Source organism: Podarcis pityusensis (genome assembly GCF_964106645.2).
Source record: "Podarcis pityusensis genome assembly, chromosome: 3".
In the NCBI taxonomy this organism is placed as follows: Eukaryota; Metazoa; Chordata; class Lepidosauria; order Squamata; family Lacertidae; genus Podarcis; species Podarcis pityusensis.
In genome coordinates, this window is record NC_138026.1 from 80,184,828 (window position 1) to 80,210,567 (window position 25,740).

The 25,740-nt window shown below is 41.5% G+C and overlaps 1 protein-coding gene across 5 annotated transcripts in view; it reads left to right on the forward strand.

Moving 5' to 3' along the window:
* The window catches only part of KIF26B (kinesin family member 26B), a 280,373-nt gene that overhangs the window by 220,350 nt on the left and 34,283 nt on the right, over nt 1-25,740 (forward strand). For all 5 annotated transcript variants that reach the window (XM_080997595.1, XM_080997596.1, XM_080997598.1 and 2 more), the window contains one exon: nt 318-477. In XM_080997595.1, coding sequence (XP_080853721.1) covers nt 318-477 — 160 coding nt within the window. The remainder of the gene's footprint in view (nt 1-317; nt 478-25,740) is intronic.

Below are 25,740 nucleotides of genomic sequence, written 5' to 3' on the forward strand. Positions count from 1 at the left end.
GTTGAGAGGAATGAATTTAACTCTTATGTTTGTTATTGCTTTAATGCGGGCTTCTTTGTTTTTGTTGTCTCTACTCAGTAGGTTATAAAGATCATTAATTTCTCTCTCTCTCTCTCTCTCTCTCTCTCTCTCTCTCTGTGTGTGTGTGTGTGTGTATCTCCAGTCTTAAAACCCATTGGTTTCAAGGGACCTTATTCCCAGGAAACCACATATCGTATTCCAGAGTTTATATATTCCAACACCATACTTACATTAACCTATGAGAATCAGAAAGCTGGCTCTTAATATCCCCCTCTCTCTCATTTCTTCTCTAACAGTGTCAGGAGGCCGTAGCCGCTTACACCTCATCGACCTGGGCAGCTGTGTTAAACCCCTCAGCAAAAATCGTGAAGGAGGCTCTGGACTTTGCCTTTCATTGTCTGCACTGGGCAATGTGATCCTAGCCCTAGTCAATGGCAGCAAGCACATTCCATACAAGTAAGTGATCTCTCACTGTGTCAGCTCTCTCTCTCTGTGTGTGTATTGTTGGCATCCATAGGTCTCAAGAGACAATGAAAGAGTGTGCCATTGCGGGTAAAGTCAAACTGTTGGAGTGTTACAGCATCTGCTGAGGCTGTAGAGGCCATTAGAGGGGAGAGCAGTGTATCGTTCCAAAATATATTCATTAATATCCTCCTCTCTGTTCAAGAAGTGGCAGGGGAAATAATTATAAAAATCAGTAGGGCAGTACGTGGTTGCATATTATCTGTCAGCTATTCTAAGCAGCAGAGAAGATTCATTTTGGAGACTTGGCTTTCCAATACCAAGAGAGATTTACTAAGTCTCATACAACAATCTTTTGGGTGCTTGCCCATAAGTAGTAAGGATCACCTTCAAGTGATTAGGTATTCTGTAGACACTTTTTATAATTTGGAAGAGAGCTGAGTCTCTTTTCTTTCAAGTGTGAAATGACAAACACAGGTATGTGTGAGGCAGTGGGATACAAATTTTTCATAAATGTTGTTGGCTTATTTGCAGGGCCTAGATTTGCTTCATCTTGTTTGTCAGCCAGAGCTGCTGCAGAAATTTGATCTTTTTGCTTATGATGCTGATGCAACTTTTATGATACAAAGCTATAAATAGCAAACAGCACATACTGAATAATAACATTGAATATTGAACAGAAGACCCTTTTCTAGTCCCATATTGCTAATTTATTTACTTATTTATTTATTTCATAAAGTTTATACACCATTTGACTGTAATGAAACCCTCAAAACAGTAATAACAAGAACTGAACCCCACAAGTACCAAATTATATGTTAACATTTATCATAATTTCTATTCATGATCTTGCCCACTATTAATTTTCCAAATTGAACATACTTTTCGGGATAAATGGGGTCTCATTGTATTATTTTTGTAGCATAAGAAATAAAATCATTCCACACAACAAAATGTTGTGGTTTCTCTAGCCCTTTGAAGTTAAAAACAATACCTCTAGATTAGGCTTTTGATAATATCAGTTGAAACATCTCTGTAATATCTGCATGTTTTTCCCCCTTTGAGCCTGAAAAAAAGGCAGGCTGAAGAAAATGTGTGTGTGTGTGTGAGAGAGAGAGAGAGAGAGCGAGCGAGAGCGGGGTGGCGTACACAATTAGGCTAAACCTATCAGAACATTGATGTTGTTTAAGTTGTAAACAGCTGTTTTTCTGGACAGGGAGAAAAGCACCACCCAAAATGTCTTCCACTCCTCATGCTGGCATATCTCTTGTTGCTGTGATTCACAGCTGTTATTCTACACTTCTGGGTTTCTGCAGACATACAGGTGCCAGAACACTTGTTCATGTTTGCATCTATCTCATGGAAAGAAACACAAAGCTTTCTCTCAATGAGCTGTTACGGAATCTATTCCCAAAAGAAACATTTGGCCTGCTCATATGGCTTGCTAGCCATCGTATAGAAGCAGTCCCAAGGATATGCTTTAGAGCACATGGAGTTTGAGATACAGTGCCCAGTGTCGACTTCACTGAAGTGGTGGGAAACCTGCAAAGCGCTTTACATTAACTGGAGCCTATACCATAGCTGTCAAGCGTCCCTTATTTGAAGGGACAGTCCCTTATTCCAGCACCATGTCCCGCTGCTGTCCCTTATTGATGGATGTCCCTTAAATGTCCCTTAAATGATGTCCCTTAAATTTCAAAGGAAGCAGCTCCTCTCCCTCCCTGCCTGCCGGCCAGGGAGGAGGGAGGCTCCAACTGTGTTGCTTGGCTGCGTTGCTCACCCAATAAGAAGTCTAAGAACGACTGGGGGGTGGAGCTTGCATGCCTTGTGCTGATCAAATCGGCTGCGTTGCCTGGGGACTCGCCTTTGCTCAGCGCTTCCCAGCGGAGAGGTGACGGTGGTTTTCCTTGAGGCTTCATTTGGCTGCTGGCTGGGCTTTCTGCCTTTGGCTCAGAGGGGCTCAGAAGTTGAACATACCTATGCTGAGTGCTCGGATCGGAATCGGATGGATACGTCATCGACGGCCCACTCACCCTTGCTGGCGAAAAGGTCTGTCTGGAGCGGGGGCACATGGTGGGGGGAAAGGAAAGGAGATCTCGGGGGGGGGCTTTTGAATTTGTTTTGGAGGCTCCTTCGATTGACTTATGGAGGAAAAGAAAGGAGCTGGTTGACTAAAATGGTGGGTGACTGGCAATCTCGTGGCGAGGGGGGGAGGCTGTGTGTGTGTGTGGCTAGTTAATGCAAGCTGAGGGGGTTTTTGAATGCTGGACGCCATTTTGTTGCACGTGCTGCTGCAAACTTTGCAGTGCAAAGCCAGGCCGGGGAGCCATCTTAAGTTGAGGCTGCATAGGCCTTGTGGTGCATGTGATTCAGATTCTATTCAGTTGAACCTCTGGTTACAAAGTTGGTTGGACAGTGTTCTCGAAGCTACCAGCATGAGTTTGACCAGACTGCAGGAGGACAGGAAGACTGGAGTGCCTGGAACAGGTGAGGCTGCAGGTCCCTTATTTTGGCTGTTGATCCCTTATTTTCAAGGCTGCTGGTCCCTTATTTTCAAATCTGTAAGTTGACAGCTATGGCCTATACACTCTTTGCACTGGTTCCCCGATTGCACTTGTAGCCCCATGAAAATGTTGCAAACATTTGTGTCACCTTTTCTTTCTCCAAACCTTTATTGGGCATTACAGATACAGACCATCTTAAAACATCCATATACTATACCACACACACACACACACAAAGAAATATAGTATCAGAAATTTTCATTGGAGTGTCTTCCCGCTAAACCAAGGGTAGGCAACCTAAGGCCCATGGGCCGGATGTGGCCCAATCGCCTTCTCAATCCGGCCTGCGGATGGTCTGGGAATCAGCTTGTTTTTTCATGAGTAGAATGTAGTATGGGGAATATGGCCACTGGTCCCATCACCTCCTGGCAAATAGAAGGGAAAGAAATGGAGGCGGTGAGAGATTTTACTTTCTTGGGATCCATGATCACTGCAGATGGTGACAGCAGTCGCGAAATTAAAAGACGCCTGCTTCTTGGGAGAAAAACAATGACAAACCTAGACAGCATCTTAAAAAGCAGAGACATCACCTTGCCGACAAAAATCTGTATAAAGAAGGCTGATCGCCGAAGAATGGATGCTTTTGAATTATGGTGCTGGAGGAGACTCTTGAGAGTCCCATGGACTGCAAGAAGATCAAACCTCTCCATTCTTAAGGTAATCAGCCCTGAGTGCTCACTGGAAGGGCAGATCCTGAAGCTGAGGCTCCAATACTTTGGCCACCTCATGAGAAGAGAAGACTCCCTGGAAAAGACCCTGAAGTTGGGAAAGATGGAGGGCACAAGGAGAAGGGGATGACAGAGGACGAGATGGTTGGACAGTGTTCTCGAAGCTACCAGCATGAGTTTGACCAAACTGCGGGAGGCAGTGGAAGACAGGAGTGCCTGGCGTGCTCTGGTCCATGGGGTTACGAAGAGTCGGACACGATTAAATGACTAAACAACAACAACAATATATATATATATAGAGAGAGAGAGAGAGTGTTGTTGCTTTTTCATGTCAGCTCCTAAGATGGCGCCAAGGTAGGACGTGCTTATCAGAGCTTTGCAAAATTCCTTTTAATTACAAGATGAGGGGGGGTTGCCTTGCTGCCCCTCTTCTTGTTCCCTTTTTATTCTTTTGTTGAAAGCAATGTTATTTTATATGTTCTATCTGTTCCGGCAACCCCAGCGTTATAAATTAGTTTTAACGAAACCCAACTGTCTTGTAGCCACAACCTGGGTTTCCTGTCGGCTATATCTCCACACTGCTAGAACTTATTTTAAGGACTTTTAACCTTCACAACCTTTTAATCTTTTAAAGCCCTTTTAAACTCCTCTGATCCCCCTAAACCTTTCAAATATTTTAAACAAACCGAGGGAGAGGAAGAATTGCCATTGCTGAAGAGACTACATCAAAGGAAAATTCTGCTTGGTTTGGGGTTTTTTAATCTCTTTAGCCTCCTTTCTATCTCCTTGCCACCCACAAGTTAGCTATAGACCTATCTGGACTGGAACTCTACCATTTGACCCAAAAGTAAGGCCCTGTTGATATATGAAGAATCCCAGAAATGAGAAGAGCAAAAAGACCCAGGTGTCCCGATATGGACAATGATACAGGGCCTTTAGCACTCAAGCAGAATAACTTGGACGATTACCTTTTGCCTCACAAAGAGCCTATATCTTCTCTAAAAAAATCCCTCTAACTCTCTGCAGAGAAACAACTGAGGAGACACTCCCTGGACTTAATGAGAAGGATAAGGCCATTACTCCCCTAATTGTGGCACAAAGGCTCATTTGTGTCACCACTGAGGGTCGTTGGGAATAGTGGGAGATTGCATTGCACACTCTTCCCACTGCTAGTGGTCAGGTTTGGGGCAGAGAAAAGTAGAACATTATTCATCCTCCTTCACATAGGACAGCCTTCTATTTGAAGAAATCCTCTATTTGAAAACTGCCCAGTCCAAGACTAATTTATGGATCAAGAATCAAGGGTCTGGAAGTTGGCCACCAATAGTTTAGCACCTGGACGTCAAACTGATGAGGTACACAGGTCACCTCATCACAGTCCTCTGCACTATGGTGAGATGCACTATATTTATGTTTCATTATAACCATTATTTCAAAAATTGTATCTGTCCCTATGAATTAACATATGCAAACTTTATGCAAATCTGCGGCCAGTTTTTTGCAGTGTGTGAGATGTAAGTGGCCACTGTGAGGAAAAGGAGGAGGAGAGGGGGCAGGAAGGGCTCATGGGTGGTTAGAAGTTGAGCTTGGACCCCCAAGGAGTGAGTCTGGGCGTGATTTGGAACCTGGAGGTTCAAATTCAGAGGATTCACTTTTCCTGCACACATTTCAAATCAGTACATTGCCTCATTTATTGACATGAACGAGGAAGCCTGCTCTAGGTATAACCAATACAAACATTTACATCATGAAGCTTTATCAATAAAGGGTCCATTGTTTCTATACCAAGCACTAAAAAAATCCCCACTAACTTCAAGAGAAGATTAAAAAAAAAAATGCAGTCTGTCATAACTAAGCTTTACAGAACTTAGTTAAGGCAGTAATGAGAAGATTTTTACTAAGATATGTGTGGAAATGGTTGCTGCTGTTTTGTTTCTCTAAATGTGTTATATTATCTGTGTCTGATTTCTAAGATGAATGGGTCTCTGCGGTCCTCAAATGAATACACATTTGCACAAATTCCAGATACTAGTTTATACAGCTTAGTGTTAAAAAAAAGAAAAGAAAAGATGCTCGTTGCTAGGCAGCAATGGTGATAATTCATGGTAATGCTGTTTTGGAAATTTTATACAGCATAATGACTTTTGGAATGCAAGAGATGCGTTTAGAAAAGTGTAAGAATTTATGAATCCTTTACTAAATAGCATCAGTTTAAATTTATTCTAGTGCATGCATCTTTATTCTGGAGATGCATTTGAATCCTTTTGCATTTTTTACCCCTAGTAGTACCTATCGACATGGTTTGGGACTACATTGGGGTGCATTTCTATAATCAGACTATAGAGGAACGGCATGTATTTTTCATCTTGTGGTGCAATACTCTGTAAAAATGGATTGCAGCACAGAAGAGGTGGTGGACCTCAGGCCCAGGGGCCAGATGCAGGCTCTCCCTCTATGTGAGGTACCTTCTCTTCCTGTTCAAGCCAAGTGGTTCAGGCTTAGAAAGTGGATGGATTTGCTTGCAGGCTCTTGGTTGGAACATTATTACACATAGGAAGGGGCATAGAGAATCCATTCCAACAGGATACATAGGAAGAATTGTATGTCTAGTGGCATTTTGTTTGAGTAACATTTGATCCTATGATGCTTTGAAGTTCTGCCGAGTTAAAAATGATGTCAGGCAGGAGATGTAGTTAAGGAAAAGAAATGAAAAGAGGGGAAACTGCTTTACTACTCTTGTGCTATTGCCTGTGTGCTTGGAAAGAGGTTTGTCGGGTCACAGAATATGTGATGTTGTACCTGTCAGTGCACTAGAAGCACTTGGCTTTCCTCACAGCTGCCCATATGATGAGCCACAGAACTGCAGTTTTGAGCATCTCCCTAGACCAGCAGTTCTCAACCTGTGGGTCCCCAGATGTTGTTGGACTACAACTCTCATCATCCCTGAGCTCTGGCCTTGCTAGCTAGGGATGATGGGAGTTGTAGTTCAACAACATCTGGTGACCCACAGGTTGAGAAAGGCTGCCCTAGACAGTGTAGGGTTCTCAGGCTTTTGAACGGCCCCACCTATCCACACCAACTATTGAGCCCTTCCAGGAAGACACAGAAAATGCTTCTAACTTGGGCTGAGATTTTGTTAAACAAGTATTCTCCCTGCCTCTAGGACCTTTTGGTGCATCCTTTGGTTTTCTCGTTCTTCTTCTGTGACTCCTAATGTTGCTCCTCTGCTCTGACACTTGGCTTCAGTGGGGGAGGAAGTGGGGTGCGGCGGGTGTGGGCTGGTCTGGGTGTCATCACTGGGGGGGGTGACAAAATGAGAAAAATATGAGTTTAAAAAATAAAAAAATAAAAATTGGGCTCATGAAACTTTTTAGTTCAGTCAACAAACACAATGAAATGTGACTGGCACTGGGTGCCACACCGTGGGGGCCGGCACTTACCGTGGGGCCTGCAGCATGCCTGAGCCACGCGTCTCTCCTGGGAGTGATGTGGTGGCTTGAGCGCCTGCAGGCACGGCGCTGCCTGAAACGGCAGCGTGGAGCTTGCGTCTGCCTGCTGCTTCTCCCTCAGCCACCCTACAGCTGAGGGGAGGCTGCGGAGAGGCTCCACGCAGTCGCCCTGCCCCCATGGGCGGCTCGCCCTGCCCCCAGCTGCAGGATGCGTGCACCACACCAGCACCTGAGCGGCTAGCTACGCCGCTGCTTGGCTTGATCCCTTGACTCTGACCCCCTGACATGGCACCTAACTCTTGAGACCTGGCGCCCTCCTCTCTGACTGCTTCCAAAAGCTCAGCCATGTGGAAAACAAGCTAGAGAATACATTGTGCCTTGCAAGGTTACTTTTCAACTCTCCAAACTCTGCATTTGATATTCGTAGTAATGCTGAAATATTCGAATCAAACCTTCAGTTTATTTGTGTGAAGCAGCCATTTTTCTCTTTTCAGCGCCAGGAGAACATTTCTAAAATATCGTGTTCCCTTCTGGGTATGTCTGAATAGGAATGATGTTGACAAATTGGAAAGGATTCAAAGGAGAGAAATAAGCATGATTAAAGGTCTGAGGGGATTGATTGATTTATGAGCAATGAGTACAAGAACTAAAGCTTCCTTGCTTTGGAAAAAAAAAAAGAATGACTAAAGAAGATATGTGAACAGTTTACAAGATTTTCAAGGGTAGCAACACAGAGGACAGGGAATCATTATTTGTATGTCTGCAAGTGGAATCCATTTGGGATGAAGGAACAGAAACAAATAAAGCAAAGGGAAATAAACTGTCAACAGAGAATGATTGCACCTGAAGGTCAGCTTTAGAGATGCAGGATTTTCCATGTTATAGCCACAACAAATTATTCAATGCCCTATTTCTAAATTTAGTCTCTTTTATTAGTGTATGCTGACCTAAAGGTGAGTTGAGGTTGATTAAATATACCTCAGATCTTACCTCAGAAGGTGCTAGACTCTCCTTCATTGGGTTTTTAAAAACAGATGTTGGCTGGCCCTTGGTCAGGTATTCTGTAGCTTTGATTCCTTCATTGCAGGGGGTTGCAGGAGATGACCCTTGGGGTGCCTTCCAACGGCACAATTACATGAGTCTGTGAAATATCTGTAAATTTCATTGGTAGAATATTTTGAATAGGGACAGGTTTTACTATAACCTACTGAGTTGTTGCAAACAGAAACCAAGAGTTAATTCTTTGATTGTTATTTTAAATGAAGCAATCTGCAGGGTTTGCCAGCTTTCCAACCCTGCCAGTCCATCCTCTGCTTGCTCTTCCCATTACTTCTGTCCATTCTCCTGGCACAAAAAGTATGTTTAAAGGAATGGACCTATTTTTCACTTGTCTATAGGTTGTTTGGATTATTTTTCGTGGCTGTTTCTTACTGAATTGGTTTATAGCCAATTTCTTAGAACATTCCATGATATAGTAGCCAAATCAAACCCATTAAACTGGAAACATTCCCACTCCCTTAATTTGCCCCCAGTGAGAGATTTATACCACTGGGGATGTTTATATGGTGATTAACAGTGCTATAAGAAAGAAACTTCATTTGAAACTTGGCAAAGCTGCCTTTTATAATGCCTTATATGAGTCTCCTATGCAACCACTTTAGTCAAATCCTACGTTTATATTTCCCATCTGGAATAATTTCCCTACATGCTACATAATTCTTCAGTTGGGCAGGCATAATGATTACAGAACTCAAAAACTGTTCTTTTGAAAACAGGTATGATGTCTTAGGCATTTTAGTCATGTGCAGGAAACCCAATGGGCAGGCAACTACCTGTTTTCTGTGAAGTTTAAATTTCAGCACAAATGTCAGTATGTAAAAGGGAGTGACGTTCCTGCCAAACTACAAGCCACCTCCTGTCAAGAATCACTTTTCATGACAAACAACGATGGCTCCCTGTAAGTATGGTTGGTCATCTTGTTTGGTACTATAATTCCTTTTGTGTTCCATGTTTTTCAGTTGTATGTTTTATCACAATAGTGATAAGCAAAAACATGCTTTACATCCCCCCCCCCCATTCAGGAGCTGCATTAAGCATGTGGGCACAGAAACCTTCTGACCCCAAGACACCTTTGGGGCCAACCTGAAGGCACTTCTCAAGACAACTTTCCAGGTGCCTAAGGGTGCCACGAAACCTTATCTACCTCATAACTTCCTGCACCTACCTGCCAATGGGGCCAGTTAACCTATTTCATGACTACCACCCACTATATACAACCATCACACATCAGCACAGAGTAGGTGAAAACTTCTGATAGCAAAGCCAATCAGCTGACAAACAAAACATTCCTACTCTGTCCTCTAAATGCTAATCAGCCACTGCCTGCACTGCTTGTAGGGTCAGAAGTGGCGGTAGCTCAATGAATGAAGAGGTCAGGGGCAGAAAGGGCTTAAGTAGCCCACCTTGGTCCTACCCTCTCCCTAGCATTGGTGCAGCAAGTGACTGCACATTGAAGCCTTTTGTCAGACCTCCCTCATTCCCCTGTGCGGCTGCAAAAGCCACTTGCCACCAAAGCCGCTTCTAGAGCAGCAGGCATAGGAAAATGATAGCTTGCGTAGGTGAATGTGCCATTACATAACAGGCAGGTGTTTTATATCGACACAAATCATCTGCATGGCAGTTTTTAATGAAGTGTCCAGTCAAGCGTAGAGGAATCAAATTACGGAGACACGTTTGTGTGAACCTGCTCTCTCTGTGTTGCTTAATGACATAACATGGATGGTGGAAAATGCTAAATTATTTACTTGTATTGGTTTTTAAATTTTCTGTGGCATTTTTCTTTCCAAGGAAATTCAAAACAGCTAGAAGGACAGATAGTTGAAAATATGATCAAAGAATACTAACAAAAAGACCACAGCACATTCTGTGTTCTGCATTTTATCAGCTGCATGAGTTGCATTGTTGTGATTTAGTGTCACCTATCCATGCTCCTTGATTTGTACTAATTCGTCATAAATTTTCATTCCAATTGACAGGAGCTACTGTTCTTTGTGCCATTTACTTACAATGGCTGTGTTAAGTTATAAGGAGCACTACTTCAATTTAACATACTTCTCTCTTCACAACTCTGTTAGACAAGGAACGTGGCCATTTTCTTGGCATCTCCCATATCAAGAATCCCAATGGTTTTTAACATTGCTCAGTCTCTTCTACCACATGACATAAATCAAAGTATTCTGCTGATCCGTTAGCCTTTTCACAGGAGGGCAGGGGACAACCGGCAAAAGTTAGACTTAATCTGACTGTCAGTGGTTACTGTAAAGACACTAGACCTCCTTGTTGTGTATTTGTTTAAAGCATAATTTGCTTATTTTTTAAGTGATGCTGCCAAATTTGCTGTGGTTCAAGATTTGTTTGGCATGTGACTTTGTAGTTCTTAGTCTTATCCCAAATTGAGTGCCATTTCCCCCTAAATTATTTTCCGGCAGGATTTAGCATAATCTAGGCCTAAAAAAACCCTGCTCCCTGGCTCTTCTTTTGTACCCTTTCTAGTTACTTGGTGGCTGCCTCAATAGCAGTAGTGGATAGAGAGATCTAGAGATACCTAGAAACATTCTGGGATATGCTTTCCCCAGGAATTCTGGGAGATGAAATTGTTTTCCCATGGTCCTGTCACCTAGGATGCTAACATTCCAGGCACCAGAGGAGGAGAAGTAGGGGGCTTCTCAATCCTTAAATCTCTTATGCTGTAGACACTGCCATGCCTGGGAAGTGGTCAGTGATGTCATCTGGAGTGCAATAGGGTTTCCAAATATGGAATTGGGTTCCAGAACAACCAATTTCCCCCCCTAACCTTGAGGAAGGTCTGCACGTCACTATCATTTTAAATTATATTGGATTAAATTCGTATTTCAGTCTTTTAATCATTTCCCAGCATAGGAGACATTCCTGGCTGTTTGGCCGGATCTAAATTCTAGAAATAAATGAATGAAACCTAGTTCCTGTCACCAACCACACTTCTTCAGTCCCTGTCCATGTATTCCCATTAAGTTTGTTTTCAAACATAGCTTTGAAGGCTTTTTAAAAGGAAAGCTAATCTGCAATAACATCTCTCCCTTATCAGTCTCTACAGCCACAGCAGGCACTGTAACTCTCCAATGGTTTGGCTTTACACCTGAAGGATCACTGTTCCATTGTCTCCCAAGACAGAGGCCAAGAAGTTGCAGAATTAATTTATACGTTACCTTTCAGAACATGGATAAACCCAGTCCAGAAGATCTACTAATTAATAAGTGACAATTTCATGAAACCTCGAGAATGCTCTTTAATTTAGCTTTAATACCGTGTTTTCCTACTCTTGTTCTTAAAGTATTTAACATCTAATAGGAAAGAAATGGAGAGGGAATACTGCTGAAGCAGCAGTCTCTTGAGAACATTGTTTTCAGTATATGAAGCTCTTTGTGACTTATATAGTTCTACAATACAAGGGTGAATCATGTATTGGAACCACATTTTGAAATGATCTTAATTAAGGCTTTGTCTGGGATGTAATATTCTTTGATGTAGTAGTTCTTTGAAATTCTGCTTGTAGCAAGTTTCATTTTTTGCTTTGTGCTTTTAGGTTTTCTTTTCTTTTCAGGGAGTCAGAGGGCACTTTGGATCCAGTAATTTGGCGGACTTGTTAGAAAGAAAATACTCCTGTTAAAGAGCTAACTAAATTCAAAAAATGTGACTAAGAGAATCAATCACTCATCATAACTCTGCAACCCATCCATTGGTCTTGCTTGTGGCAACTGTTGACATCAGTTGAGGACTACAGTAACACCCACCTCAAAGACTACTTTGTCTAGACACGTTGACAAACTTGGGAAAATGAAGATCATGGCTGCTTTTGGTTCATCTTTCTTTTCCTTTGTTTTCAATGTAGCTAGAGACATTACTGGATTTCACACTAGTGAGGCAATAGGATGGCTACTGCATAACCACTTAAGTGAGAAATGTTCAGGTGTGTCATCATACTATGGTTCCAGAGGGAAAAGTTGTATTTAGCTATATCTTGCTGTCACGAGAGCCTTCACGTGCCAGTTTTATTATTATGGTGGTTCAAGAAAAGAGCACAATGGATAGGGGAAGCAACTGTTCCAACTTCTCAATTAATCTTAGAGCTCTACAAATAGGCAGAGTGAAATGGCCACCTCAGCAGTGGATGCTTGGGCTGGGTGGCAATGACTAGGTGTTGGAAAATAGTAAAATGATCTATGCTCCCTAAACTAGCTTGCTGTCTTCAGGTGTAGGTGTGATTGTGGGTGCTATTGCAATACCACTGTGGTCAGCTGATCCTCAGCTGTATGTGAGATTAAGGAAGCCCATTTGTCCTTTACCCCAGGCAGCAGAAGGTGATGGGCAACCCCGATAGAATTGTAGAGCTGCAATGCAGGAATCTCAGCTAAAGCATCCATGACAGATGACTATCCTTCCTTGGAGGTTTTTAAGCAGAGGATGGAGAGTCTTCAACCTCCCAAGGGAGTCCACCCCACTGTTGAATAGAGACTCCCAAGGGAGTCCACCCCACTTACTGGCAGAATTTTCTTCTCAATGTTTAGTCGGAATCTCCTTTCTTGTAACTTTTCATTGGATTGAGTCCTATCTTCCAGGGCAGGAGAAAAGAAGCTTGCTCCATCTTCCATAAGACAGCCCTTTAGATATTTGAAGATGGCTATCACATCTCCTCTCAGTTTCCTCTCTACAAAGCTAAACATACCCAACTCCCTCAACCATTCCTCATAAGGCTTGGTTTCCAGACCCTTGATCATCTTGGTCACCCTCCTCTGCATGCATTCCAGCTTGTCAATATCCTTCCTAAATTGTGGCACCCAGAACTGGGCACAGTATTCCAAGTGTGGTCTGACCAAATCAGAATAGAGTGGTACTATTACTTCCCTTGATCTGGACACTATACTTCTTCCACTTTTTGGTGAAATATGGCTATCATATGCCTCTTCCTCCTCTGGAGAGTGGCAGGAATAGTTCTGTACACTGTATCTGCTAAAGCCACCTCAGAGTGTTCTGAGGGTTGCAACTGCTGCTGTTGCTCCTCTGGCCCTGAATTGGAAAATAGATTGCTGGCAGAGTAGAAGATTTGGGCCTCTAATCTGGGGATATTTCTTCAAGCATCTGCATTTGTAGATGGTACCCAAATACTTCCCCTTTGTTAGAGCATAAGGTAGATAAAAATTCAGGTCTCGGCCTGGAAAGGGGAGGGTGTTTTTCATTTGACAGTCTGAAGCCCTAAGCACCATTACATAAATAAAACTAGCAGAACTCTACATTTTTAGAACTCAGCCTTGCTGCGGGAGAGTTTCTCCCGCAAGTTCCAAAGATCATAGAAGCCCTCTCTACAGTAACTTGAAGCACAGCTTTTAGCATGGCTGCCCCAGTTATGTGAATAGGATTCCTGTCAAGATACAATAAGTGCCTGGTATCTACACTTTCTGGAAACAATTGAAGACAGCATTGTTCTGACAGGCTTTACCAGCTGGAAAAATGGTTCTTTACCACAAGTGTTTTTAGCTTTGTTTAAAATCTACTTGCTGTTTTTGTACTCCTAAACTGGTTTTAATTATATTTGTTGTACATTGCCTTGCAACAGTCGTTTAGAATGCAGCTAATAAATCATTGATGGTGAGGATGATAGTTTACAGAAGGGGTGAGTGATGACCTCATCACTTTCAACATTCAAAAGGGTAAAGCCATCACAGACAGCAGTGAAGCCAGAATGGCACTCCTTTGGGGATGTTCCTTCCATGTGACTTTGGCATGATATAAAAAGACATTACCCGCCATGTGCTTCCACTAGTTTCTATGAGGTTACAAAGGATAAAAATCAGGGGATTAAATTGTTTCTCTTGTGTGTGATCATAAACCCACTTAAAGTGATTAAGTAGATGCTGTCAAAAGGAGCTGTTGTACACTGTTGCAAGAGGCATGCATCACATGGGAAAAATAAGTAAACCTGAACTATTGGAAGATGTTAGCAAAGCCATCATGTTATACTCTCCAAACAGTCATTTAGTTATTGATTTTATTTATTTAGTGTTCATTGGAGAACTTGCTGTCTTTCAGAATTAATTGGATATAAAGCTAAAGGAGTGCTGAGCCTACCAACACAATTGGACTGCACAACAGTCTCAGGAAATCAGTGTACAACTTAACACACGTGTTACGACTTGTCAGTGGTGAGATGTAATTCAGTGGTGAGATGTAATTATGTATCATAGTATTTTAATATTCTTTTGGAAGCCGCCCAGAGTGGCTGGGGAAACCCAGCCAGATGGGCGGGGTATAAATAATAAATTATTATTATTATTATTATTATTATTATGGAGGTAATGATTCCCCTGTAACATATCACTAAACAAACATCTATAAAGCAATTCACTTGACCTCATTCTCTGATCATCAGGGATAGACCTGCCTAGTGCACCTACCTTTCTGTAAATATATATAGCTATCCCTGAAGCTCTTACATGACTTGAATAGTAGAATTAGTGCAATAATAGAATCTTAATGTTTGGTATACTTTGGATTCTCAGTTGCTGGAGACAAAGAACAGCACACAGTACCTCCTTCCCCCCCCAATCCATGCCCCACAGGTACAGAGGGCAAGTGGCAGTGGCTGCTCCAAGCTACCCCTCCCCACCTGCTCACCCAATTGTGTTGGGTGGCCTAGTGATTGCAACAGCAGAAAGAGCAGTGATAATCACTCATCTGCCCTCTTCTGGCTGGCACTGACAGCTGTGCTTTCTGCTGCTACAGATTGCATGTCCTCTTGCTCGCTGAATTGGCAGAGTGGGAAGAGTGCCATAAATTTGTCCTGTGTTTCTTAGAAAACAACAACCCCAAAACTATTCTCATCAATTAATGAGAAAAGAAATTGCCTTCAAAAATTATCAAAAAGAGAAGAGTTCAGTGAAATTATCATGGTTGGGTGCTTACCTTACTTTACCTTCCTTGAGACAACAGGCATTTTCAAGTGTCCTTTGTATTATTCTGCCAATCAGCCCTTTGGTGGGCTGCACTCTGCAGTCTTCCCAGGTGCTTTCCTTTCCAGAAATCCTTTTGGCAACCACAACTGGGCTTTCCTGTGAGCACAAGAAAGCAGGGAGGATGCTAACTGTGCACCTGCAAGCTGGTCATTGTTGGCTTTTAAGTGAAGTCTTTTTATTTTAACAGGCATCAGTGTTCAAAGCTTTCCCCCCATAAGGCTCAAGGAAGGACTCCTCTTAAAAACAAAACCAGAGAGTGTGTCAATCTCAGACATTTGGTAGCCAGCCTCCCTGCCTTCCCATAACTCAATTAAAGCTTCAGAGAAGTCACTGTGAGGTAACTCCTTGTGTCCTGAACCCCAACGTACCTGGAGACCCATCCAGCTGGTGTATACAGTTCCAAGGGCAAATGCTAGCAAGCAGTCCAGCAATCTGACAGGTCAGGAAACACAGTCCAGTTTCAATACAGCAAGCCAAGTCCATAGTCCAACAGTCAAGCCAGGTTCCCACCTCTGCAGCCTATCCAGGGTCAGGGAATCTGGAGTTCAGGCCTGAAAAGCACAATTGACATCCTATGCCCTTTAAAAATGTGCTTGGGGTGTTATTGGGTGGTTGTTTTAATTTTCATTATGTACTTCATGGTTTTATATTCTGATTTTATCCTGTGAACTGCCCTGAGACTTGCAGGCACAGGGTAGTACAGTGGTACCTCGGGTTACATACACTTCAGGTTACATACGCTTCAGGTTACAGACTCCGCTAACTCAGAAATATTACCTTGGGTAAAGAACTTTGCTTCAGAATGAGAACAGAAATCATGCAGCGGCAGCAGGAGGCCCCATTAGCTAAAGTGGTGCTTCAAGTTAAGAACAGTTTCAGGTTAAGAACAGACCTCCAGAACGAATTAAATTCTTAACCTGAGGTACCACTGTGTATAAATTCAATAAATAAATAAAATAAATAAATTGTGGTACTCCCAGGATACGCAAGCCATGGTCCCTCAACATGGGAAGTTGAGCAGATACAGCACCTCAACTCTGCTTCCCTTTTATCCATTGAATCCTGATTGCAGCATCTGGGCTTGATGAGGCATGTGACCCTCACCTGTCCTGAGCCCAATCCAGCTGAGGAATCACACCCCTCCTCCCAGAGCTAGTGAGCCCCACCTGGCCAGCTAGGAAGCCGGGCTATGGGCCCTTGCCTGCCTCAGCCTCCTAGAGTGTACCTCCCTCTGCTCCCCATGCCTCAGAGCCTGCCATGTTCATGGAGACGGGGGCTCTTCTGGCTTTGGTAATGGATCCTGCTCCTCTGGTTCCTGTGCACTGACTCCCATTCCCTCACCATCTCCTGTTGCCCCGTGAGTACTTTCTGTGCCCCCAACCTCTCCTTCTCCATTCCCAGCTTGCCCTGATGTGTACCAGTCATGGCTACACCCTTCTTCGGGATCCTCTTCCTCCTCCCCGTCATCTTCTCAGGGCACTTCTAAAGAAATTCAAAAGTGCCCTGAGAAGGAGGCAGAAAAATAGAAGCCCATTTTGCAGGGGAAGTAAACTTCTGAGAAGCTAGAGGACAGGCTTCAGTACGGCACTAGCACAAACCTCCCAGGACAGTACTGTTGAGTGAATGTTGGCCGTTGCTCTGACCCACACTCATTGCTCGTTCTTTGCTTGCCCACTTGAGCAGGTGATCAATCAGTGGCAGAAGCAACCAATGAAATTGACTCTGTCTTCTGTGCAGACAGGCAGGCAGGAAGGGGACCCAGTCCTAGCTGCTGTTTCCCCCCCTAAGAGGACCAAATAATATATTCTTAAGGCACACAATACAGTTCAACTGCTGAAGCTAAAGGGGTCAGGCTTTGAGAAACGTCCGGATAAGAGACAAACTAAGAACCATATGTAAGCTACCATGTTTTTCTTGGAGGAGGAATGGTGTACAAATGTGACAAATATACCTTTTATTTCATGTAAAAATGAACGTTCAAAAAAACAAGTATACCTCTCTGTACTAGTTGATGGTGGCTTTCACCAACTTGCTGAGCATATAAGCTTTCTTGGGCATCTACCAGGCCGCAGTTGGAAACAGATGAACTTTTGATCTGAACAGCAAGGCATGTTTTAATACTTTCTAATCCACTCTTGATATAATCTTTTGCAATCTGTTGACACAGCACTCCTGGAACATTAGATTCACAATAAGCTTCTTGAACTCTTATGGCTTGCTCAGGTAAAAATTTAAGAGAGTGGCAATCTTGCCAAATGCTTTTTGGGAATTCCTTCTCCTAGTTTTCAAAAGTTAGAGTAATCTTTGGAACTTCAATGCCACACATCTTATGAAAGTATCATAGTAAGTGAAGAAAAATTACTTGCTTTTTAAGGAGAATGAAATTCTGAAAACATGTAAAATCGACACACAGTATTTCCATACTTAAATTGTTTCACAAAGATGAAGGTAAATGTAGTTGGAACTACTCAAAAGCAGGGTACTAAGAGTTTCATGGCAAATGTTATATATGTGTTGTAAATTAGTTTTAGAATTGAGGGATGACTACAGATGGTAGAAGGAGATCTTTATTCACACCAGTTTCATTAAAGTGAATAGCAGAAATGGACCTAACTAAAAAGAAATAAGGATTCACAGTTCCAGGATTATTATTATTATTTACAAAATATTCTGCCGTAAAGTGTATGTGGTTACCTTGTGCCTTGTACACTTCACAACCAGCCTGTGCCTCTCACTGGTTTGCTGAAAGGAAAAAAAAAGTTTGGATAGCCCCACATATGCTGTTCCGAACTCTTTGGAGAACAGATGGAATACAAATGTGATAACTAAATAAACAAATAATTGAAGGATTTTGATATGTCTAGCCAAGTTCTAATGGCCAGTGGGTATGAAAATTGTCCATTAGAAGCTGCCTTAATTTGCTTGACATGTTGCCTGCCATTGGTACACAGAGAGAATTTTCTTGACACTAAGGCAAATTTTAAAAAAAATAAAATTAAGACTAAACATTACATAGGAAACTTCCTGATTTGTTTGCTGAGCCACAGCACATGAAAGGCTCACTACATGCAGACAGTTGCCATGGAGAGTGATTTCAAGCAGTCTTCATGTGGCAGCCATTTTGTGTATGGTGGCTCTGGGTATATACAAAGCCTGTTCCAGGTGAAAATAATAGAAGTCCATTAAGTTTCCAAGTATATACATAATTTATATATTCCTGGTAAGTTTCCTAATTATCAAATGAAACTCTTCTGCTTTTCAGATTCCACCCTCCACCCCCAAGAATGGGAATGTTTCAGATAGGAATCCCTACATTATTTACTTCTGTTCAGATGAGGTTATTTTTTATGTACAATCTGATTTTCTGAGAAAGTTGAATGACCTCAGTTTTTGTAATGATCTCTAGATACAGATACTTGAGGGTGTTGCTTGATCTGAATTCTTAAGCAAGCCAACCTGATTTGTACTTCCCAGACAAGGATCAGTAATTATTTTTGCACTTAGTAGTGAATTTTGCAGTGCAGTTCTTTGATCAGAACTGCATAGGACAATGTACCTTGCACATTAAAATGCATACAGAAATTCCTTGTAGGATAAATTGCATTTTTGTATGCACTTTCTTCTTTTAAAAAGTGCAAAAATACATTCGAAAATAATGTAAATAAATGTTCATGTTTGTATTTTTAATTACTCATTGATGCAGACACAAAACTGAATTACCTTATGAGTGAACATGTGCAAAACTGACACTGACCAGAAACAGACTGATCTGTCTATCCCTAGATTTCCCTTAAAGTTCTAAGTTGGTATACAAAGTGATGTTTTGTGGTTAATGGAGACTGTTTGGACTTGACTCCCTTGGTGCTGTCCTCCATGTGACATACAGTGCTATGAGTCATCACAGATCAAAAAGCTTTGGAATATGTTTTCCCTCCTCTTCCATTTTTCCGTATAAGACTACACTTGCCAGTTGTGATGTTGAGGATTGATTAATTGTATTTATGAGATAATTAGGGATAACAGAATTTTTTAAAGGGCTTTCTGTTAGTGACTTTGATATTCTTACTGTATATAATGTTTTGGGCTATTGTAAAAGCATGCTTTTATTTGAAGGAATAAGCTGTATGAACTGAGGCACATGTATAGGCAAGAAAAATCTTTAATTCGTAGCACAGAAATAGTTCTGCTTTTCCTTACTGCTGTGCTACGGTCTGAAAGCACCAGGAGGCTGGCACACAAAGGTTTTCTCCGGCAGATGCCAACAATCCTACTGAGTGACCTCCCCAGCTTCCTGGAGAGTTGCTCTATTTATACTGGTTGCAATTCCAATCCGAGTGGTTTGTGAAATTGAACAGCAGTCAATTTATTTTCAGGTACCACTCCATTTGGAATTGCAATTAGGATAACAAGATCAGTTCTCTAGTGCAGGAAATTGGGAAGGTCACGCTACAAGATGGTTGGCGTCTTGATGGGGGGCCCCTGCTACTTCAGATCAAGGGAATCTCACCCAACTGATCTAATTATGAAACCTCCTCAAAAGTTCATGAATATGCATGACACAATCACCAATATTTGACGTTAATTTCACTTGAGGAAATAACAACCCTGATATTCCACGTCTGAGTTGTAATGATTCACAGCAGGGGAGTCCCAGGAAAAAAAATGTAGTATTCTCCTGAACAGAGACACAAGACAGTATTGTGAGACATGTTGTCCAGTATATGCTGTGTCATTAAGGTCATAAGATATTGGCAGCATTTTCACTGTCAGATATGAGGCCACCTGGAGAGTTTCCATGGGCTGCATTCACACAGTGCTTTAGTTCATTTCCCCTACATTTCCCTAACTTAATCCCAGCGCAATATTTGAGCTTTTACATAGTGTAAAAGCCAATTCCAGAAAACTAATGGAATAAAACACATTTTTAGTGCTCATTTCCATGTTATCTGATTCCAGAAAAAAATCTACTTGCAGTCTCCTTAACCCAGAAAATTGTGAGAGTAAAGTGATGAAATTTGGGTTGGCATATCAGCATACAGTTCTTTCCTGTTTTCATGGAGAAATCATTGGGGGGTGGGGTGGGAGGCAGAAGCATGCATGTGCGGAAATGGTAAGAGAGGAGTGATGGTGTCCAATGGCACCTGTTGTTGAGCAACACACCCACTGATGTGAATGAAGTTTAGCATTAACCTTTCCCTTTTCTCCTGCCGTTTCTGTCTAATGAAAATTGGGCAGAGACTATGAATTGTTTTGGACAATATGAAGGAGAGTTGGCAGAGGAAGTGTGTGCATGTCACACTTCCTTTGTGCACTTTCTGTGTAACGTTTGAAGTTTCACTTTGGGGAGAAATATGATCAGTAGCTCTGTGTGTGGGAGCTAACATATCTCATCAATGAGATGAATGGGTATCCTCTTTGGATAATATACAGGAAGCATCAATATACAAATAAAGACACACAAGTCACTTGGACTTCCTTTGTGTTTCATTGTTAGCATGTGAAGTTGCTCTGTGCTTCATCTGTGAAGCTGGTACCAAATAAATGTTCCAGTGGCTTACAACCAGCCATTTATTGCCATACATACTGTGCTGCTAAAGTCAATGAATTTTAACAAGCATTAGCAAGTACTGTCAAGACTGATTGAGTTTGGAAGAGGTCACTGTCCTGTCTTGCCTCCTAAAGAATGCTATAGTGATTCCAGCTCCTTTGGGTAATCAGATTAATAACAGGGAAGGACATTTATTTGTGATGACAATATGTTATGTTTATACATGCATTCATCAATTCTGGAGACAATGCCAGGATCAGAGCCTTCCTTCAATATAAAGGCAAGAAATCTTAAAAAAATTAAGACCCTAGCCTTTGTCTGTGTGCCATGAGTTGTTGACTGTATTTAATGATGAAAGGAACTGCTATTCAAATATGTATACACATATTTAAGAAGGGGTGAAAATTTGACTTTCTAAGAATTCCTGATTTTGGAACTATGCAAATTTATTTAAATGTAATCAGTCAGAAAGGTACACTCACAAACGTATGCTCAGCAGTAATTCACTTGACCAGCTGAAGTAATAACTATCGTATAGCAGGAGTATCACCTGATGTCTAACTCTATATAGATACATTAGACATTCCAAACATAGCAGCTGCTCTATGATAGCCTGACTACATGAAAGCTATCATGTGATTACCATAAGTCTGAGGAAATTTGCCTTCCAGTTGCATTAATATGACATGGCAACTGTGCTTCATTGCTCTTAGAAGCAATCTCTAACATTCTTGTTCCAAGCATGGTCAGGCATCAGGTGGAGAAAAGGAAACTTTCATTTTCCTCCTGGAGTTTTCTTTTTTGTAATTGCCCAGTGCCCTGTTTGCACAGTAGCTGATGTTTGTGCCATAAATGAAAGATGCAAGGAAGGACAGCTGTTAAAATGTCTCCATCGTTGACCTGCTAGAGGTTTGCGGGTACCTCTTACTCCTGTTTGTGGAGACGTGAGTGCTTCCCTTTATTTTGGCCACTCATGCACTGGACAGTGTCCCCATTCCCCCACTCCTAAAAACTGTTTGGTTCCTCTAACTCCTGCCATGGTGCTTCTGTATAGAGCTGTGACATGGGATTTATAGTGAAGGGAGAATCTAAATTCCTGGGGAATCTCCACATAGGATCTACCAACTCAGCAAGTTCAGGAAGTTGCTCCTAAGGAGATACCAGCTTATGTAGGAGGCCACGTTCTGCCTTGCAGACCATGCAGCTGCACTGACCCTGCACTGTGTCTGAAATGTGGCTTTTGCTTTCTAAATGTTTGTCCTAGCAATTCAGTTTGCAAGCCACTGAAACAGTGGCAGGCCACAGTACAGGCCTGGTCCTTTCTGCCTCTTGTTACTCTGCCTCTAATTCCCTATCAGGAGACTACCTTTATTAATAGATTGTTGGTTGTGAGTATATTCTGGTACTTAGGAGTACAAAATGACTCACGTATGCCATTTATTTGTGAATATTGCAGTACCTGGTGTGCAAACACAATTACTCTAGTCATCTGTTGTCTGTAGTGTATAACATCAGCACTATTTTAAAGATCCACCCACAGTCAGCAGTATTGTAGCAGTCAGACTCTTTTCTCTGACATAAGCATATGGATCCTAATTAGTTTTCAGTTTAACTGAGATTTCTTCTGTTATGATAAAATTTATTACAAGCTGCCCTCAATATAGAGATGTAGGCACATGTACAATATAATCTGTTTCTTTGCGTTTTATCCTGATTTTTTGTTGTTTTCTGGTAGGTGCCTGTGAGATGGTTAAACAAGTAGAACATATAGGATCCACCTACTGGTGGACTGGATGATTAAGTGATAGAACATAAGTAGCTTTTTAAAATTTTATTTTAGCAGTGATGTTCACAGATAGAGAAACTCTGCTAATCCTTCCAATGATGTGCCAAAGGCACAAGTTAGTTTCAAAGAACAGACAAAATGATAGATGAAGAGATTCACTGGTATCTACTCTGAGGACTCATGCTACAATCAGAGCTGGGGGGGGGGGGTCATTTTTGTTAAACAATAAGTTCCACTGATAAAATCAGAGCTGAGTTGTAAAAATTAGAAAGAACAGTTGAGCCCATAGCATAATAGAAAGTAAAATTATGCAAATTATAAAGTACCTAGCCATAGGCTAATCTTACATAATGAAATGTTGAACAACATTTTGATGGGATAGGAATAGAATCATACTCAAAAACATAATTTAAAACAGAACTGAAGATCCATGAATCTACCAGTAATATGTGTTCAAAACCTTTCAATGTAAAATGAACATATAAATGGTATAACCAAACAAAATAAAAGACCTGTGACACGCTGGTAACATATGAACTGTGCCCGTCAGTTTCCATTCTTTTTAATTTCATACATACTGTTTCTTGTTGTTTAGTTGTTTAGTCGTGTCCGACTCTTCGTGACCCCATGGACCAGAGCACGCCAGGCACTCCTGTCTTCCACTGCCTCCTGAAGTTTGGTCAAACTCATGCTGGTAGCTTCAGCGAGGCCTTACAAATAGCGGGGGAGAGAAGGCAAGCAAAATGCGAGGGAGATAGTGAAAGATACAGGAAATTGAATGCAGATTTCAAAAAAATAAATAAATAAATAGCAAGGAGAGACAAGAAGGCCTTCTTAAACGAGCATACATACTGTTAGGTATTCCCAAATTCTCTGCACAATAAGATGTTCAGTGGTTTACTGGTTACCAGGGCTTGGTTTCCTTTGGAATTTAACTATTATTTAATAGGGTGTGCAACTACGTTTTAGGCAAAATTGCCCCAAAGTGATATATATATATATATATATATATAATCCAACAACAGAACCATTTAAAAAAGAATCAAAATACAAATAGTCCATCTATCTCTGGAGAACAGCATCCAATAGCTCAACCCCCAAAGGCCATGATGAAGAAAGGAGTCTTTGAGGCTCTTTAAAATTAACAAGGGAAGGCGTGACTTTACTGGAGGCTTGCTGGTGCTTTGTAATATTTGTGTTTGTTTAGAAGCATGAAGGTTGAGCACAGATGGAATTACAGTGTTAAACACTCCAATGGCTGTCGTAGGTTCAGTACTCCCACATCAGTTTCTCAATGAAGGTGCAGGAGGTAATGCATGCCCCCTTCCCCAAAATGGCTCTCCTCTCCCAGAATACTTACCAGTCATCATTTACGGTAAATGAAGATCTACCAGTTATTCCCTATGGCTGGTGTAGTAACCTTTGGCCCCCAGGTGTTGGAGAATGATAACTTCCATGCTTATTAGGGCTGATGGAAATTATAGTTCATTGACATCTGGAGGGCCAGAAAATCTCCACTCCTGCCCTATGGCAACCGATCACCTTAGTTTACCTTAGACTATGTCCAGCTAGACCTGTTCAGCCAGGGGTTGTTTTTTACCACCTTATAGTTTTTATTTTTACAATCACAAGCACACAGGGTTGGAAGAGACCCCGAGAGATCACCAAACCAACACCAAACCAGTAGCAATGTATTTGCTAAGAAGCAAAAATTGTATTTCTTCTGATGCTTTTTTTGTCATTTGGGCCCATAAACGTGTTTCCGTTATTTAAGAACTGGGAGTAATATTTTCAATTGTAGAGAGAAACCATTAGTAAGATTATTTTGTTTCTATTTTAAAAATCACCCTGCTCAGCTCTGATGTCCACTGTTGTTTAGCCCCAAATTCTGCTCTCACAGTTTTTCTCTTGAATTTAGCCGCTGGGGCTACACATACATCACTCTCTTCAAAAAGAAGAAATCAGTTGTTATGAAGGTGAGGAAATGTGGAGGGGTATTAACTTTAGCCCCCTTTTAACCCTGAATAGATTCAGAGACACTATTATTGCTTATTGAAAAGGGCTCCACCCACATAGCCCTTGCAGGTGGGTCAAGGAGAGAAATGGCCATTGTACATAACACCCATGTGAATGTTCTGTTACTTTTCCAGTCCAGGGTACATCCACAATACATCTCTCACTCCTAGCTTGATCAGGAGAAAATATTTTACTGTAAGACTCTCGCATTTATATGCAGTTGTTCAACACTCTTTTCTGAATTCTAAGAGAGTTATGTTTTGTGCCACAAGTGGTTAATGACCCAGCCCTTTGGATTCTTTCTAAAACTCTTTGATTCTACCACCACCACCCCAGCTTGGAGAAAAGAGAGTTATTATAGAGTGAATTATTGCTTTTGAATAGGATCTTGTATATTGAAGTTAAAAGGAAAAGCACTGAGAACCTCTGTGCTTAACCTCTCTCCTCCTGCTATGAATTGCTTTCTGTATTTCTGGAGAGAAATTGCACATAATGTAAATGTGGCATTATAACACATGTATTTGACTTCCAGAAATAAAGTTCACAGATGAACAACTCCACTAAGCTTGTCTCCTGTTTCAGTGGTTTGCCCAGGGCGCACAAGTCAATTTCAAAGGACAGACAAGAAGAAAGACCAAGGAGCTCATTGGTGGCCATTCTTCTGAGGACTCAGTAAAGCTTGTAGGAGCTCAGCAAGAAAATGGGAGCTGAGTTGTGCAAATTACACAATTGAGCCTTTAGTATAGTCAGTCAAAATGCCAGGATTCCAGTAAATTATTTACACTTTCTGGCTGTTCTTCCCATTTCAGGAGACCTGTGGGAAGTATCATTGGTAACTCTCAGAAATTGCTGCAATCTATTTGTAATCCATCTAAAAAGATCTGAGAAAAATTCATTATTATTTTCATGGACAATTGGTAAGCGAACATTTACCAAATCATGTTGTTAAATTTTCAACATGAGTCTTTTCCAGAAAATACGTCTGTTCTCTATGATTTTTTTTTTAAGATATGGTGTAAAAATGAATATATAATAAATAATAAGATTCCATTGATAATGTTAAACATAGGCCAATATTTACATAATGGCAGGCAAAATTGCTTCCAAAGTTCTAGTCATCATAAGCATCAGTCATCCTGATGATTGTTCATCTGTTGTGTACTGGCTGTTTAGATATTTTG